At 38.7% G+C, this 14,979-nt stretch overlaps 1 protein-coding gene across 1 annotated transcript in view; it reads left to right on the top strand.

The window, feature by feature from the left end:
• Nucleotides 1-14,979, top strand: part of CCDC25 (coiled-coil domain containing 25) — a 41,989-nt gene that overhangs the window by 2,957 nt on the left and 24,053 nt on the right. The window contains 2 exon segments of the mRNA XM_069071932.1: nucleotides 6,254-6,306; nucleotides 6,308-6,341. Of these exon segments, the coding sequence (XP_068928033.1) occupies nucleotides 6,254-6,306; nucleotides 6,308-6,341 (87 nt within the window).

A 14,979-nucleotide genomic window follows, 5' to 3' on the forward strand; every position in this document is an offset into this window, starting at 1 on the left:
TGCAAGTTGTGTCCCCCATTAAACTTTGAGCTTCTTTACACCAGGGGCTAATTTTTGGATTTCTTTGTATCTCCAGCACCTATCAAAGGGCCTAGCACATTGTAGATGCTCAATAAATGCTTGTTAACTTGACTTACAATTTGTAGTTTATTTACTATGCACCTAGCCAAGGACACTTGTTAGAATTGCATATAAAATACAAAAGTCCTGAATTAGGGTTTGTGCCCTCTCCTATAATTCTGAAATTCATGAGTTTTAGTGTCTCTGGATTTTTAAGTCTAGGCTACTAAGGAACCTCTTTTCCTTCTTTTTTTTTTTTTAAACTTATGTTCTGATTATACCCAACTGAACGCAGAATTTCAGAGAATAGCTAGGAGAGAAAAGGTTTTCTTAAATGAGCAATGCAAAGAAATAGAAGAAAACAATAGAATGGGAAAGATCTCTTCAAGACAATTTGAGATATCAAAGAAAAATTTCATGTAAAAATGGGCGTGATAAAAATAAAAAATGTTAGGTATTTAAGAGAAGCAGAAGAGATTAAGAAGAGGTGGCAAGAATACACAAAAGAAATGAACAAGAAATATCTTAACATCACTAGTAACTGTGATGTTATTGTTCTAGAGCCAGACATCCTGGAGAGGGAAGTCAAGTGGGCATTAGGAAGCATTGCTAAAAGTAAGGTTAGTGGAGGTGATAGAATTCCAGCTGAACTATTTAAAATCCTAAAATATAATGCTGTTAAATTGCTGCACTCAATATGCCAGCAAATTTGGAAAACACAATAGTGGCTATTGGATGGGAAAAGATCAGTTTATGTCCCAATCCTAAAGAAGGGCAATGCCAAGGAATTATTACACAGGTGGTCTCATTTCACACACCATCAGGGTTGTGCTTAAGATTCTGCAATCTAGGATTTGGTAATATGTGAACTGAGAATTACCAGAAGAGCAGGCTTGTTTTCAAAGAGGCAGAGGAACTAGAGACTAAATACCAAATTACCTTTGACTGTGTGGGTCACAACAAAATGTGGCAAGTCCTCAAAGGGATAGGAGTATTGGATCATCTTCTTTGTCTCCTGATATGGGTCAATAAGCAACAGAATCAAACATGGAGCAACTGATTGATTTAAGATTGGACAAGTGTTTGAGAAGGGTATATATTGTCACCTTATTTAATTTGTATGCAGAATACATATACAAAATCCCATACTGGATGAATCAGAAGCCAGAATTAAGGTTGCCAGGAGAAATATCAACAATCTCAGATATGCAGATGATACCACTGATGGCATAAAGGGAAAAGGAATTAGGACCTCTTGAGCAGGGTGAAAGAAAGAAGTGTAAAAGCTAACTTGAAGCTTAACATCAAAAAAATCTTAATATCCTGGCAACTGGTTTCATCAATTTCTTGACAAATAGAAGGAGAAGAAATGGAAGCAGTGTGGAATTTTGTATTTTTGGGCTCAAAGATCATTGTCAATAGCTGCTGCAGCCATGAAATTAAAGTTTGCTTCTTGGAAAGAAAGCTATGGTAAAGCTGGACAGCATACTAAAAAGAAGCGACATTACCTTGCTGACAAAGGTCCAAATAGTCAACAGTTGGAGGACCTTCCCAGGAAACATTTTATTTTTTTAATTCTGTTCTCATAAACAGTAGAGCTGTTTGTTAGGCTAGAAGCGATGGCTATTGTGTAGTCGTTTTTTAGTCATGTCCAACTCTTTGTGACCCTTTTTGGGGTTTTCTTGGTAAAGATGCTGATTTTTTCTAGCTCATTTTTACAGATGAGGAAACTGAGGCAAACAGGTTTAAGTGACTTGCCCAGTGTCACACAGCTATTAAATATCTGAATCTGTATTTGAACTTGATTCTTCCTGACTCCAAGCCCAGTGCTCTATTTACTGTGCCACCTGGATGCCTTAGAGGAAAATGGCCATTTCATCAAGGAATTGGTGATAGAAGAGAAGAAAACCTAGATTTGGAGAGAGCAGGTTTCAGAGTATGTGTGAACTCAGTGTCATCTTTAACTCATATCCAGTCCCTCAAATCTTGTTTCTTCCTTCACAATATTTCTATACTTATATCTGCTTACATAGTGACCCTCTTGCATAGACTATTATAGTAACCTTCTAACTGGTTTTTCTGCCTCTCTCTTTTCTCACTTCCATCAGTCCTTTATTTAGCTGCCAAAGTGATTTTTCTAAATTGTAGGTCTGACCATGTCAACCCCGCAAGTCCTCCCGAAAGAACTCTTTTACCTTCAGGATCAAATGCTTATTTTTGACTTTAAAACTCTCAGTGACCTGGCCCTGTTCCTATAGTTTCTTGTCTTATACTTTGCTGTTCTCTGTGGACTCCATGATTCAGCTATAATTTGCTATTCCTTCCACACTATACTCTGTCTCCTGCCCCCATTTCTTTGTAGTGCCTGAAATTGTCTCCCTCCTCACCTCTATTTCATTGCTTCTTTGTCTTCCTTCAAGATTCAGCTCAAATTTCATTTTCTACAGAAGGCCTTTCCCATTTGCTCTAGTTTCTAGTGCCTTCCCATTTGAGACTATCTTCCAACCACTTTGTATACACAGTGTCCTAAAAGTCTTAGTGCATTCTTAAACTTTAATAAACCACTAACACTTTTGGGATACACTGTACATTTTGTATGTGTCTAGTTATTTACATATTGTCTCTCTCATTAAAATTGTGGCTCCTTGAGAGTAAGGACTGTTTGACTTTCTTTGTGCCCTCAACACTGTAGTAAGCATTTAATAAATACTGGTTGACTGACAGGCCATGTAAGACTTTGGGCCAAATTTAATGAGGGGAAATTTAATGGGAATAAATATAAAAATCTTGCACTTAGATTAAAAAAATCATCTACACAAGTACAAGATTTGAGAAGACATGGATGGACAGTAGGTCATCTGAAAAAAGTTCTGGGAATTTTAGTAGAATGCAAGCTCACTTGTGAATCAACAATATAATAATGGTGGTCAGAAAATGGTCTTTGGCTGTGTTAAGAGAGGCATCCCACCCAAAGATGAGAAGGAGGAAGTCATCTTGCTGTACTCTGCTGTATAGTTTGAAGAATTGTGTTTAGTTTTGGATGCCATGTTTTAGAAGGAACTTTGATAAAGCTGGGGGGTGTCCAGAGGAGGGCGAGTAGGGTGGTGGAAGGACCTTGAGTTCTTGTTATATGAGAATTAGTTTAAATAACTGAGGATGTTTAGTTCAGAGAGGAGATGTTTGGAAGGGAATGAGGGATCATGATAGCTATCTTCAAATATTTGAAGGACTATCATGTCATGTTGAAGAAGGAAGAGACTAAGCATTTACATCGTGTCTGTTATATGCCAGGTACTGTCCTAAGAACTTTACAAATATCTCATTTAGTCTTCATAACAACCCTGGATGGGTGCTATTATGAGCCCCATTTTATAGTTGAGGAAACTGAGTCAGACAAAGGTTAAGTGACTTGCTCAGGGTAACACAGCTAGTAAAATTTAGTCTGAGGTTGAATTTGAACTCAGGTTTTTCTGTCTCTAGGCCTAGTGCTGTATCCCCCAAACCACCTAGGAAGAGGTATTCGAGAGGTCCCTTTTCCCCAGAAGGCAGAATTAGAAGTAATTTATAGAAGCTACAGAGAGGATGACTTAGGCTTTGATATTAGGAAAAACTTTCTGACAGCAATAAAAGGGGAATGTTCTTGGGAGATAGTGAGTTTCTCCTCACTTCTAGTGAAGACTGTATGAACACCTGTCAGGTGTGTTGAAGAGAGAATTCTTTTTTCTAGGACCCACCAATACTGAGATCCCTTCCAACTTAGAAATTTTTTCTCTAAATTCAGTTACCCTGTACCCTGGAAATTGCTTTTCTCTTCTACCAAATTTTGCCTAAATAAACAATAGAATTAGAAAACTGTTTAATAGTTGAAGCTTGTTTCTGTAGGTATGAAATGATTGTGATAGAGGTCTGTCTCTTTGAACTGAATTTTATACAGATGAGAAAGTTGTCATATAGCTTATAAATAGATATTTTCATGCTTCCCCTTGTGTACTAATGTCATGCAGGAGCTTTTCTTTCAACATTTAAACTCTGAGGAAGGGGAGGTGACATGATACAGTGGGGAAAAAAAAACAACCCTGAATTTAGAGAAGAGCTGGATTTAAGTTCTAGTTTTGCTACTTAACTGTATGTGAAACTTTGATCAGGTCCCTTCAGCTCTTTAGGCCTCAGTTTCTTCATGTGTAAAATGAGGAAGAGCACTTCTAGTTCTAAATATTTTTTTTTTTAAGCAATTGGGGTTAAGTAACTTGCTCAAGGTTACATGGCCAGTTATTTCTGGGTGGGTGCTAAGTATCTGAGCCCGTATTTGATCCCAGGTCATCCCAACTCTGGGGCCGGTGCTCTTACTCGCTGAGCCACCTGACCGCTCCTCTCTACATCTAAATCTAATAATCCTATGTGTTACCTCTGGTAAGTGATTTCCTCTATGTTTTCTGGCCTGGCCACTCTTCACAATTTCATTTTCCTAAGTGACTTCCTATGCCCTCATGTGGCACTTAGGATAATGAGAGTAGAGTTGTATTTTGGCAGTTCTACTGGTATGTATGATGGGAACTGGTTGCTATTGAAATATGAATTCCATTTCACTTCTAGTTGTTGTTTTCCTTTCAATTTTCATCCATAAATGTTTTGGATAATTTAGCATAGTTAGGTCTAATGGCTAGCATTCTGCTAGCTCATTTCCCTCTCCTCTGCTTCTTTCCTTTTTTTTGAAGCATAATTACTTGTAATATTCAGTTATTCTTTCCTTAAATGTTTTGCAGATGAACTTATACTCTATGCTAGTGCCGGCTTTGGCTGCCATGTCTTTTTAAAATTTATTTTTCTTTTTAAAAATAAATTTTACTGCTCACTTCTGTTTCTTATATCATCGTAGATATCCAAGTATCCTTTCCCTCTTGCCTCCCAGAGAGCCATCTCATTTAACAAGTAGAATTTTTTAGAGAGCACAGCTAACCAATACATTGAAAAAGTCTGAAAACATATGCAATGTTTAATACCTGTGGACCTCCCACCTCCATGAAAGTGTGAATTGGAGAAGTCTTCTCATATCTTTTCATTTTAGTCCTTGATCTTTATAATTTTGTTATATTTGCTTTTGTTTTTTTTTGATGTGTAGTTGTTATTTCTATTTCCATTGTTGTAGTCATTGTGTATATTGTTTTCTTGTCTCTGTTTGCTTCACTTTGCTGTAGTTCTTTGCTGTATTCATCACACGTCAGTGTGTTGTACAGTAATATTCCATTACACTACATTCATGTGCCACAGTTTGTTTAGCCATTTCCCAGTTAATGGGCATTCACTTTGTTTTCATTTCTTTTGTTTTGTTTTTGCTTTTTGGAGGGGCAATTTGGGGTTAAGTGACTTGCCCAAGGTCACATGGCTAGTAAGTGTTAAGTGTCTGAGGCCGGATTTGAACTCAGGTCCTCCTGACTCCAGGGCTGGTGCTCTATTCGCTGCGCCACTTAGCCTCCCCTTGTTTTCACTTCTTATCACAAAATGTGCTGCTATAAATATTTTGGAGTATATGGTGACTTTCTTCTTATATGGTTTCCAGTCTGTGGTATGGGCAGTTAGTCACTTTATTTGTATAATTCCAAATTGCTTTGTAAAGTGGTTTGTACTATTTCACAGATTCACCAATAATGTATTAGTATGATTATTATTTTCCAATCCCTCCAACATTGACTATTGCCATTTTTTTTTATCATTTTTGTGGATTTTCAGGGATGTGTTCTAGGCAGGGAATAAAGGGTTGTTTTCATTTATCTGGTCCTCCATTTTGTTGGTTATGTGACCTAGAAGTGCCATGTCTCTTCTGTTGGCATGAAGATTGTTTTTATTAGATGATTACTAAATTTTTATAAGTTTGCAAAATAAAATTTGACCAAATTTAATATGTTTCTAAATGCTTGAGCAGTTTTCTACCATTAATTGACTTGAAAATTATGCTGAATAGTACTCCTAGAAAAATTATTTGAGTGGAATTTCTGAATGTTTGTACATGTACAAGCCCACTTGCTCTTCAAGAGAAATAAAATTACTAAGATCTCAAAACTAGCATAATATTCAGAGCAAGTAGGAAAGTGACAATGTATCCAAGCTTTTAGTGTCTATTTTCTTCAGGCCATAATTTTGTAAGGTAATGTACAATGTTATCTGATTTCTTTCCCTTTTTGTATTTTCTTCTTAGCTGATTCATCTGTTTACACCATTTATATGGGAAAGGATAAATATGAAAGTAAGTTTTACAAAGCATTTGATTTTGAAATTTCCAACAGGTAAGTGATACTATTTTTCTTTCTCTTCTATTTTGCTTTGGCAATGAGTTTTTGATTTTTTGTGAATCTGCCCTTCAGGTCAAAATCCCGTTATTAAGAATTTCAATTAGGTGTCAAAATCCTTTGGTTTGAATTTTATTTGTGCTGAATAGTGTTTGAAATTATTAGGCTAGCTGGTTCTTGAAAATCTTATAGTTTCATTATAATGCTAATTGTTATGGAATTTGAAATCTATGTCAACCTCTTTTGGTTGGGATCAGATAAAAATCCTATGTCATAGACTTTGAAGACACTGCTCTCACACTTTCCCTACATAGCTACTACCTTAGTTTAGACCTAGACCATTGTAATAGCCTTCTAATTGACCTCCCTGCCTCAAGTCCAGTCCATGCTCCACAGTACTACCAAACTGATTTTCCTAAAGTGCACACCTGACCATTTCCATTATACTCAGCAAACTCCTGTGGCTCTCTATAACTTCAAATATAAATTCTTCTCTCTGGCTTTTTTGAGTCCTTTACAAATTGGCCATTGTTCCCCCTTTGTGCATACAGAGTTCTAACCAAACTGACCTTACAGTTCCTCATAAACAACCCTTCATTCCTTGACAGTTCCACTTCTTAGTTTCAGTCAGCTTGTCAGTCAGTAAACATTTATTAGGCACCTAATATATACTAGATGCTGTACTAGGTGTAAGGCATACAAAAAAAGACTGCAGACCATTCCTGCTCTCAAGAAGCTCACAGTCTTAATGGAGGGACAACATGCAAACAACTGGATGTGAACAAGCTGTATATAGGATAAATTTGAAGATAATTAGCAGAAGAAAGGACTTAGAATTAAAGGGAATCAGGAATGACTTCCTATTCTGGGAGGAATTTTATCAGGGACTTGAAGGAAGACAAGAGGTGGAAATGAGGAGGGAGAGATTCCACCAGGCATGTGAGGTAGCCAGTGAAAATATATGGAGTTGGGAGATGGTGTCTCTTGTTGGAGAAAGAACAAGGAGGCCAATGTCACTGATTGTGTGTGTGTGTGTGTGTGTGTGTGTGTGTGTGTGTGTGTGTGTGTGTAGGGGGGGCATGAAGTAAGGTGTAGGAAAACTGGAAAGGTGGGGAAGGCTGTTACAAAAGGCTTTGAATGCCAAACAAAGGATTTTGTGTTTGATTCTGGAGACAATAGGGAGCCATTGGAGTTTATTGAGTAGGTGGAGTAATATGGTTAGATCCATGCTAATGTAGGAAGATCACTTTGGCAACAGAGTGGAGGATGTAGTAAATTGGGGAGAGACATGTAGCAGGGAGACAAACTATCAGGCTATTATAATAGTGCAACTTTGAGGTAATGAGGGTCTGCACCAGGGAAGTGGCAGGGCTAGAGGAGAAAGGGGAGAGTACATGAGATCCTAAGAAGTTAGAATTGATGGGCCTTGACGGCAGATTGGAAGTGAGAAGGTAGGGTGAGAGTAAGGAATTGAGAATGACACCTGGGTGTCTGGGAGGATGATTGAGCTCCAGTAGTAAAAGAGAAATTAGGAAGAAGGGAAAGGTTTTGGGGAAAAGATGACAAGTTCAGTTTTGGACATATTGAGTTTAAGGTTTGTCTAAGGAATATCCAAATTTAAGATGTCCAGTAGGTAGTTGGAGATTTGAGAATGGAGGTCAGCAGACAGATCAGGTCCTCAAAGTAAATTTAAGAATCATCAGCATAAAGGTGACAACTTAGTCCTTGGCAGCTGATGAGATTACCAGGTGAAATAGAGGGAGAAGAGAAGGTCTGTGACAGAACTCTGGGACACCTATGGTTATTAGAGGTAACCTTATTAAAGATCCAGTATATGAGATGGAGAAGGAACAGTCAGATAGATAGGAGGAGAACTAGGTGAGAGTAGTCCTGAAAACCTAGAAAAGGGCTGGTTAACAGTGTCAAACCGTAGAGAGGCCAAGAAAGATGAGGATAGCAAAAGGCTATTAGATTTGGAAATTAAGAGAGCATTAGTAAATTCAGAGAGAAAGTTTTTAGTTGAATGATGAGGTTGGAAGTCAGACTATGGAGAGGTAAGAGGAGAGAAGAAAGGAATCCTTAATTCTTTTCACACATCACACCTTCAACATTAAGCCGTTCATGATTCCCCTGTTCTCCTCCTTTCTCCTCTCCTCCCCAGATCCTAGTGCCTTTCCTTTCAAGACTACTTGTATATACCTATTTAAGTACCTACTGTCTCCCCAGGCTAGGTTCCACGAGGCCAGGGACCATTTTAATGTTGTTTTGGTATCCCTAGTACTGTATCAGCAAGCACCCCAGCATCCCCAGGGTGGCTGCTAACACAGGTTCTTAGATCTGTCTTTCTAAAGGAAAGCAACTCAAAATGGGTTAACGATCTTGCTTTAATCAATCAAACATATCATTTACCTAGTTCAGGGGAAAAGTCAGCACCCCGAACTTCAGAGTATACAGACAGAAGTTACAAGAAAACGGAGAAACATTTCAAGCAGACGGGGCTTCAACTGTCTGACCATTATATACATCCATACCTAATCACAGTTACCAGAGAGGGAAGCATCAACATCTGGGTTTTCAAAGCCAGGAGGCTCTCAATGGCTGCCCAGTCTCATCTGGTCAAATCACACAACACTTCTCAAAGTGAGCCCCAAAACAAAGCCTTACATCAGGGTTTATATAGCCTTCTCCAGGCACAGAGAATGTAACAACCCTCTTGACCCACTGCCCAATCAAAAAGTATCTCCTGAAAAACAAGCCTCCTGCCACAGGCTCCAGGTGTACTTAAGGCTATCAAAGGGCCTAGAGGCAGGAAAGATCTTTTATTTTTGCCTTTTTTTTTTGGAGCGCAGTTGGGGTTAAGTAACTTGCCCAAGGTTACACAACTAGTTTTTTTGTGTGGGTGTTAAGTGTCTGAGGCCAGAACCAAACGTGGGTCCTCCTGACCAAGGCTGGTGCTTTAGTCACTGCACCACCTAGCCGCCCCGGGGCAGGGAAGATCTTAAATTTATATTCCCATTACAAGTGCCAAATGCAGTACCTGGCACTTATTAACTTCCTCTCCCCCCCCCCCCCCCCCCTTATTACCTTCTTTTTTTTTTCCATTTTTCAAATGCTTTATTAACTTCTGATTTACATCATTCATTTCTGCCAGATTTTGAGTTACACATTTTCTCCCCGTTTTTCCCCTACCCACCGCCCCAAAATAGTAGTCCCACAGTATATCCCTTCCTCCAAACCTCTCTCCCATATCTTCTCTCATACCCTCTTTGACTTTTCCAGTAGGGCATGGTGGATCTCTATGCCCCAGTGCCTGTATATATTATTTCCCAATTACATGTAATTATATATTATTTCCCAATTACATTTTACAATTACATGTAAAATAGTATTATTAATAATAGTATATATATATATTTTTTTCTTTTTTTTTAAACATTTGATTTTAAAACTTTGAATTCCAGATTCATTCTCTTCCTCCCTTGTCACCTGCCCTTACTGGAAAGATAAGCGATTCAGTATAGGTTGTACATGTATAGCTTATGCAAAACGTTAACACAGTAGATATATTGTAAAAGACTGACTATATTTCCCTCCCTCCTATCCCACCTCCCACTTGTTCTATTCTCTACTTTGATCCTGTCCCTATTCAAAAGTGGGTGCTTCCAACTTTCCAAGCCCCCCCAGCCTGCCCTCCATTCCATCATCCCCCCTCCAATCCCCTTCCCCGCTACTCTCCTGTAGGTTGAGATACCCTATTTAGTGTGTATTTCATTCCCTCCCCGAGCCAAATTCAATGAGAATAAGGTTGACCCATTCCCTTTTGCCTTCTATTCTTCCCCTCCATTGTAACCATTTTCCCTTGCCTCTTCTATATGAGATAATTTACCCCATTCTGGCTCTCCCCATCTCCTCTCATTATATTTCTCTCTCACCTCTTAATTTCACCTTTTAAATATCATCCCTTCCTATTAAATTGGTCCTGTGCCCTCTCTATCTTTGTCTACCTGTAAGCATATATACACACATTCACATATGTATTCATACTCCCATATACCCTCTGATATAGACATATATATATATATATACATACACATACATATACACACACATATATTCCCTTCAACTATTTTCATACTGAGAAAAGTTTCATCAGTTACAATTATCGTTTTTCCATGTAGGAATATTAATAATTACACTTTGATAAGTTCCTTATGGTTTCTTTTCCCTGTTTACCTTCTCATGCTTCTCTTGCTTCTTGTATCTGAATGTCAAATTTTCTATTCAACTCTGGTTTTTTCATAAAGAATGCTTGAAAGTCCTCTATTCCACTGAACGACCATATTTTCCCCTGAAACGTGATACTCAGTTTTGCTGGGTAGGTGAGTCTTGGTTTTAATCCCAACTCCTTTGACCTCCGGAATATCATATTCCAAGCCCTTCGATCCCTCAATGTAGAAGCTGCCAGATCCTGGGTTATCCTGATAGTGTTTCCACAATATTCAAATTGTTTCTTCCTGGCTGCTTGTAATATTCTCTCCTTGATCTGAGAATTTCAGAACCTGGCTGTAATATTCCTAGGCGTTTTCTTTTGGGGATCTTTTTCAGGAGATGATTGGTGGATTCTTTCAAGCTCTGTTTTGCCCTCTGGTTCTAAAACATCAGGGCAGTTTTCCTTGAGAATTTCTTGGAGGATGATTTCTAGGTTCTTTCTTTGATCATGGCTTTCAGGTAGCCCAATGATTTTAAAATTCTCTCTCCTGGACCTATTTTCCAGGTCAGTGGTTTTTCCCATGAGATATTTCACATTGCCTTCTATTCTTTCATTTGTTTGGATCTGTTTAACAGCATCTTGATTTCTCATAAAGTCATTAGCTTCCATTTGCTCAGGTCTTTCAGGCTGTTTATCTCTATATAATGTGACCCTTACCTTTGCAGGTCATTGACCATTCTGCCTTTCTGACCTTACATTCTGTGGCTGTTCAATAGGGAACATTAAAACCACAAGATCCTCAATACTTTACCTGCCTCCTATGGCAAGTTCAGCAATCCATTTTATACTCTGCTTTAAGAGACTTATTTCCAGTCACATTTCAAGGAAAAGAAAATAGGAAGCCCTGCAAAAGAAAACAAAAACTAGAGAACAAAGGAAAGGCCCATAAATACTGCTCTGTCCTCCCTACAGCAGAGTTATTTGCCCTGTGAGACCACCCCCCCGCCCCCCCCCACTCCAATTGGGGGAAGATAAAGGGCCTGGGGAACTCTTAGGTGACTGAAGGGAGCTCTAGAGGAACACCTCTGCCCCATGGCTGTGGAATGGAAGTACTCCGACTCTAAATTCCCTCTGGCCATCAATGCTGCTCTCCCTTTCCTATACCTAACCACCTCCTCACTCTCTCTCTCCCCACAAGGTCCCCAGGGTTGTGAATAACAGGACCACAAACTATTAACTTAAGCCCATGGGAGTCAATCTGTACTCTAGCCTCTGTCCTCAATTTGTGTAATACAAAAGCTATACCCTAAATTATAATATCCAAGTAGCAACTTAGACTGCAAAGAAGGTTGGCTTTACTACACAATCAAAAGTAACAAATTATTTGACTTTTTTTTTTTGCTTTTTGGAGGGGGGGAATGAAGGCAATTGGGATTAAGTGATTTGCCCAAGGTCACATAGCTAGTAAGTGTTAAGTGTCTGAGGCCAGGTTTGAACTCAGGTCCTCCTGACTCCTGGGCCAGTGCTCTATTCACTGCTCTACCTAGACATCCCAAAAGTAACAAATTATAAAGCATGAAAAATGTTTCTTATTCAGGCAAAGCGCTCTGGGAGCCCAGCCCAGCCCCACTCCAAGGTTTTAGCTCCAGGGCAGGTGTGACCAGCCGCTGGCTGGAGGGACTCCAGATCACCAGCAAATGTGGTGATCCAGAATTATCAACACATAAATGCTAAGGACAAAGTGAGAGGTCAGTACAGTATGGACTTTGGGACCCTGTAGTTGGGAGTGCATAGGCTTTTGCCCCCGGGTGGGATTTAGGGTACAGACTGAAATCTATGTTCTCTCTTACCTTAGGAATATGTATTTTCTTCATATCAGACATATTTTAATCCTCTTCTTGAATGTTTCTCATTATTTATGTATTGTAACCTGCTCATACCCTCTGTGAGCTCTCCATTGCCATCCGTGTGATTCTCCTTTTTAAATCTTAGGAGATGATTGTATTTCATGTCTCTTTCTGTCAAATACAACAAAAGTAGAATGTTGGTGTGAAAAAAATGGTAAGACTTTGTTTTCATGGAAAACTTGGATAAAGGAGCTTCCCAAAGTCAATGCAGCTTACTCTTCTGTCGATCTTCAGGCCTAACTCCTAGATATACAAACTGATAGACAAGGTCTGCAGGCTTTCTATCTAAATGTTGTGATCTGGGTAATAAATATTCATCGATTTGACTTTCTTTATGTGAATAGTCGGGCCAAACTCTTGATTGAACAACTTGAGAACCAGCTTTGCTGTCTACATACAGATTGCTATAACAAATGTTTTACTATTGTGTGTGAATGCTAATTCCAGATGTGCTTATGGGGGAAGTCAAAATGGAGCTAAGAAAAACAAAGATGGGAAAAACTTCCAGATTGGATTAAATGTATGTAGAGGAGATAGAATTGTGAGAGAACTGAGGGATCAGTATGCATAGTGTCTAAAGGAGGGGAAATCACCAAAGATGTGGAGAAAAGTCTTTGACCTTCCTATACCAAAAAATGGCAACTGAAAAAAAAAATCAGTAACTGCCTACTTTTATACTTAGCCTTCTCCCCATACAGAGTTTCTGTGTGGGTCATATATACATGGCAATCCATGTACATCTTTAATGAAGGTATTAGGGAATAAGCAGATTTTTTTTTTTGCTGGTACCATAATGGGCCACATTTCTGCCATTTCATAGTGTATGAGAATGTAAGACCCCACTGTGCTTATTACTGATTTAGAAAAAGCAGTAGAGAAAAATAGCTCCTTAAAGACTGTTTTTCAGCAAAGTTTCTCCCATCCATTTTAGTAATTATTCAAGATTTGTTGGAACATAATAATAAGAAATATCCTCGTTCATTGATCCTCTGATCATATATACCATGTTTCCCCGATAATAAGACCTATCCCGAAAATAAGCCCTCCCCTTACTGTGTAAGATTCCTCTAAAATAAGCCCTCCCCCGAAAATAAGGCCTATTGAGATTGCTACTGTAGTGAAGGTGATCCCCTGTGCTACACGCTACATCACGGTACCCTCTGTATGCACCATCCCCCCCAGTCCCGTGAAACACACGCCGCGCTCAGAGCTGCAGCAGTGAGCGCGTCATCCTGTTCTTTATTGAATTCATTATTGAATAAAGGTACATTTTTTTGTTCACATTTGCCTGTTTATTAAAATTGCTGTCAATGTTCATTAAAATAAGCCCTCCCCTGAAAATAAGCCCTCTGGTGTTTTTCTGTCCAAAAAAAGTAATAAGACAGTGTCTTATTATTGGGGAAACACGGTATCAAGTGAGGCATAAAACAGGGAGATGTATACTCACCAAAGGTGTTTACCACTGTTAGAGTAATTTCAGTGCGGATACTGAGTTGCCTTGTACTTGAAGCCCTTTTCCCTCTTCTGTTTGTCTCCGCAAAATAATGGACAGTAGAAGGTGAGGTAGAGCATCAAATCTCCACCAGAGCCTAAGGAGACTCATAACACCTGCAAGTACCTACCTCTAAGCCAAAAAGGATACTTCATATTTGTTACCTCTCTGCTGCCTGATGGACTGTGTTGGAACCTGGTTTCTTAGATTTTGGCAATTCCTTCATAGCCAGAGATAACAGTAAGAAATTACTGTTTTCTAATCTTGACTTCTTTCCTGAAGCCCTTTAAATTAGACCCTTCACTGCTCTTGAATTAATGGAATCTTTTTCTCATCTTCTGATGGCTTTACCACTCTCTTATCTCCTGGCCTAGCAGAAGAATGCTTCATATACTACAAAGAAATTTTTGGCACAAGCATGATCTTCTCTAGTAGCTTTTGTCTTGCTCAGTGTCTTGATCTTTTGGATAAACAGCTATAAATCATAGCTTTGGCAATTTCTTATTTTCTCTCACAGAGAAAGCTTATTCATCTCATTGGCCAGCAGGTGGAATCAGAGAGTCAATCATGTTATGAAAATGAGAGAATTCTATAAACCATAGCATCTCAGAAGTTGTAAGGAACCTCTTAGCTTGGACATAGTCTTGTTTATTCTTTTCTTTTTATAATTTTATTTTTATTCTAAACTTAACAAACAATAAACAAAATGAGCATTTCCATATACATAGTAGAACATAAAACAATTGTATACAAAACTACATATTCCCCATACGATGGATAGGGAAAGAACATTGCTGAGGTATCTTCCTTTTCTTTTTTTTTTTAATGCAGAGAGAAGAAAAAGAGGTCAGAAAGAAATATAGGCAAATGGGACAGTTTAAAAGTTTTGAGTTGAACTTGAATACTTGAAAAAGGAAAGTATGCTATACATAACAGAGTTTTTTTTTGTGTGTGTGTGTGTGTGTGTGTTAAGTGTCTGAGGCCGGAACCGAACTTGGGTCCTCCTGACTCCGGGGCTGGCGCTCG

This window comes from Petaurus breviceps, unplaced genomic scaffold (assembly GCF_028583685.1).
Source record: "Petaurus breviceps papuanus isolate PSGF00001 unplaced genomic scaffold, PetGlider_PUasm1.0 90845, whole genome shotgun sequence".
In the NCBI taxonomy this organism is placed as follows: domain Eukaryota; kingdom Metazoa; phylum Chordata; class Mammalia; order Diprotodontia; family Petauridae; genus Petaurus; species Petaurus breviceps.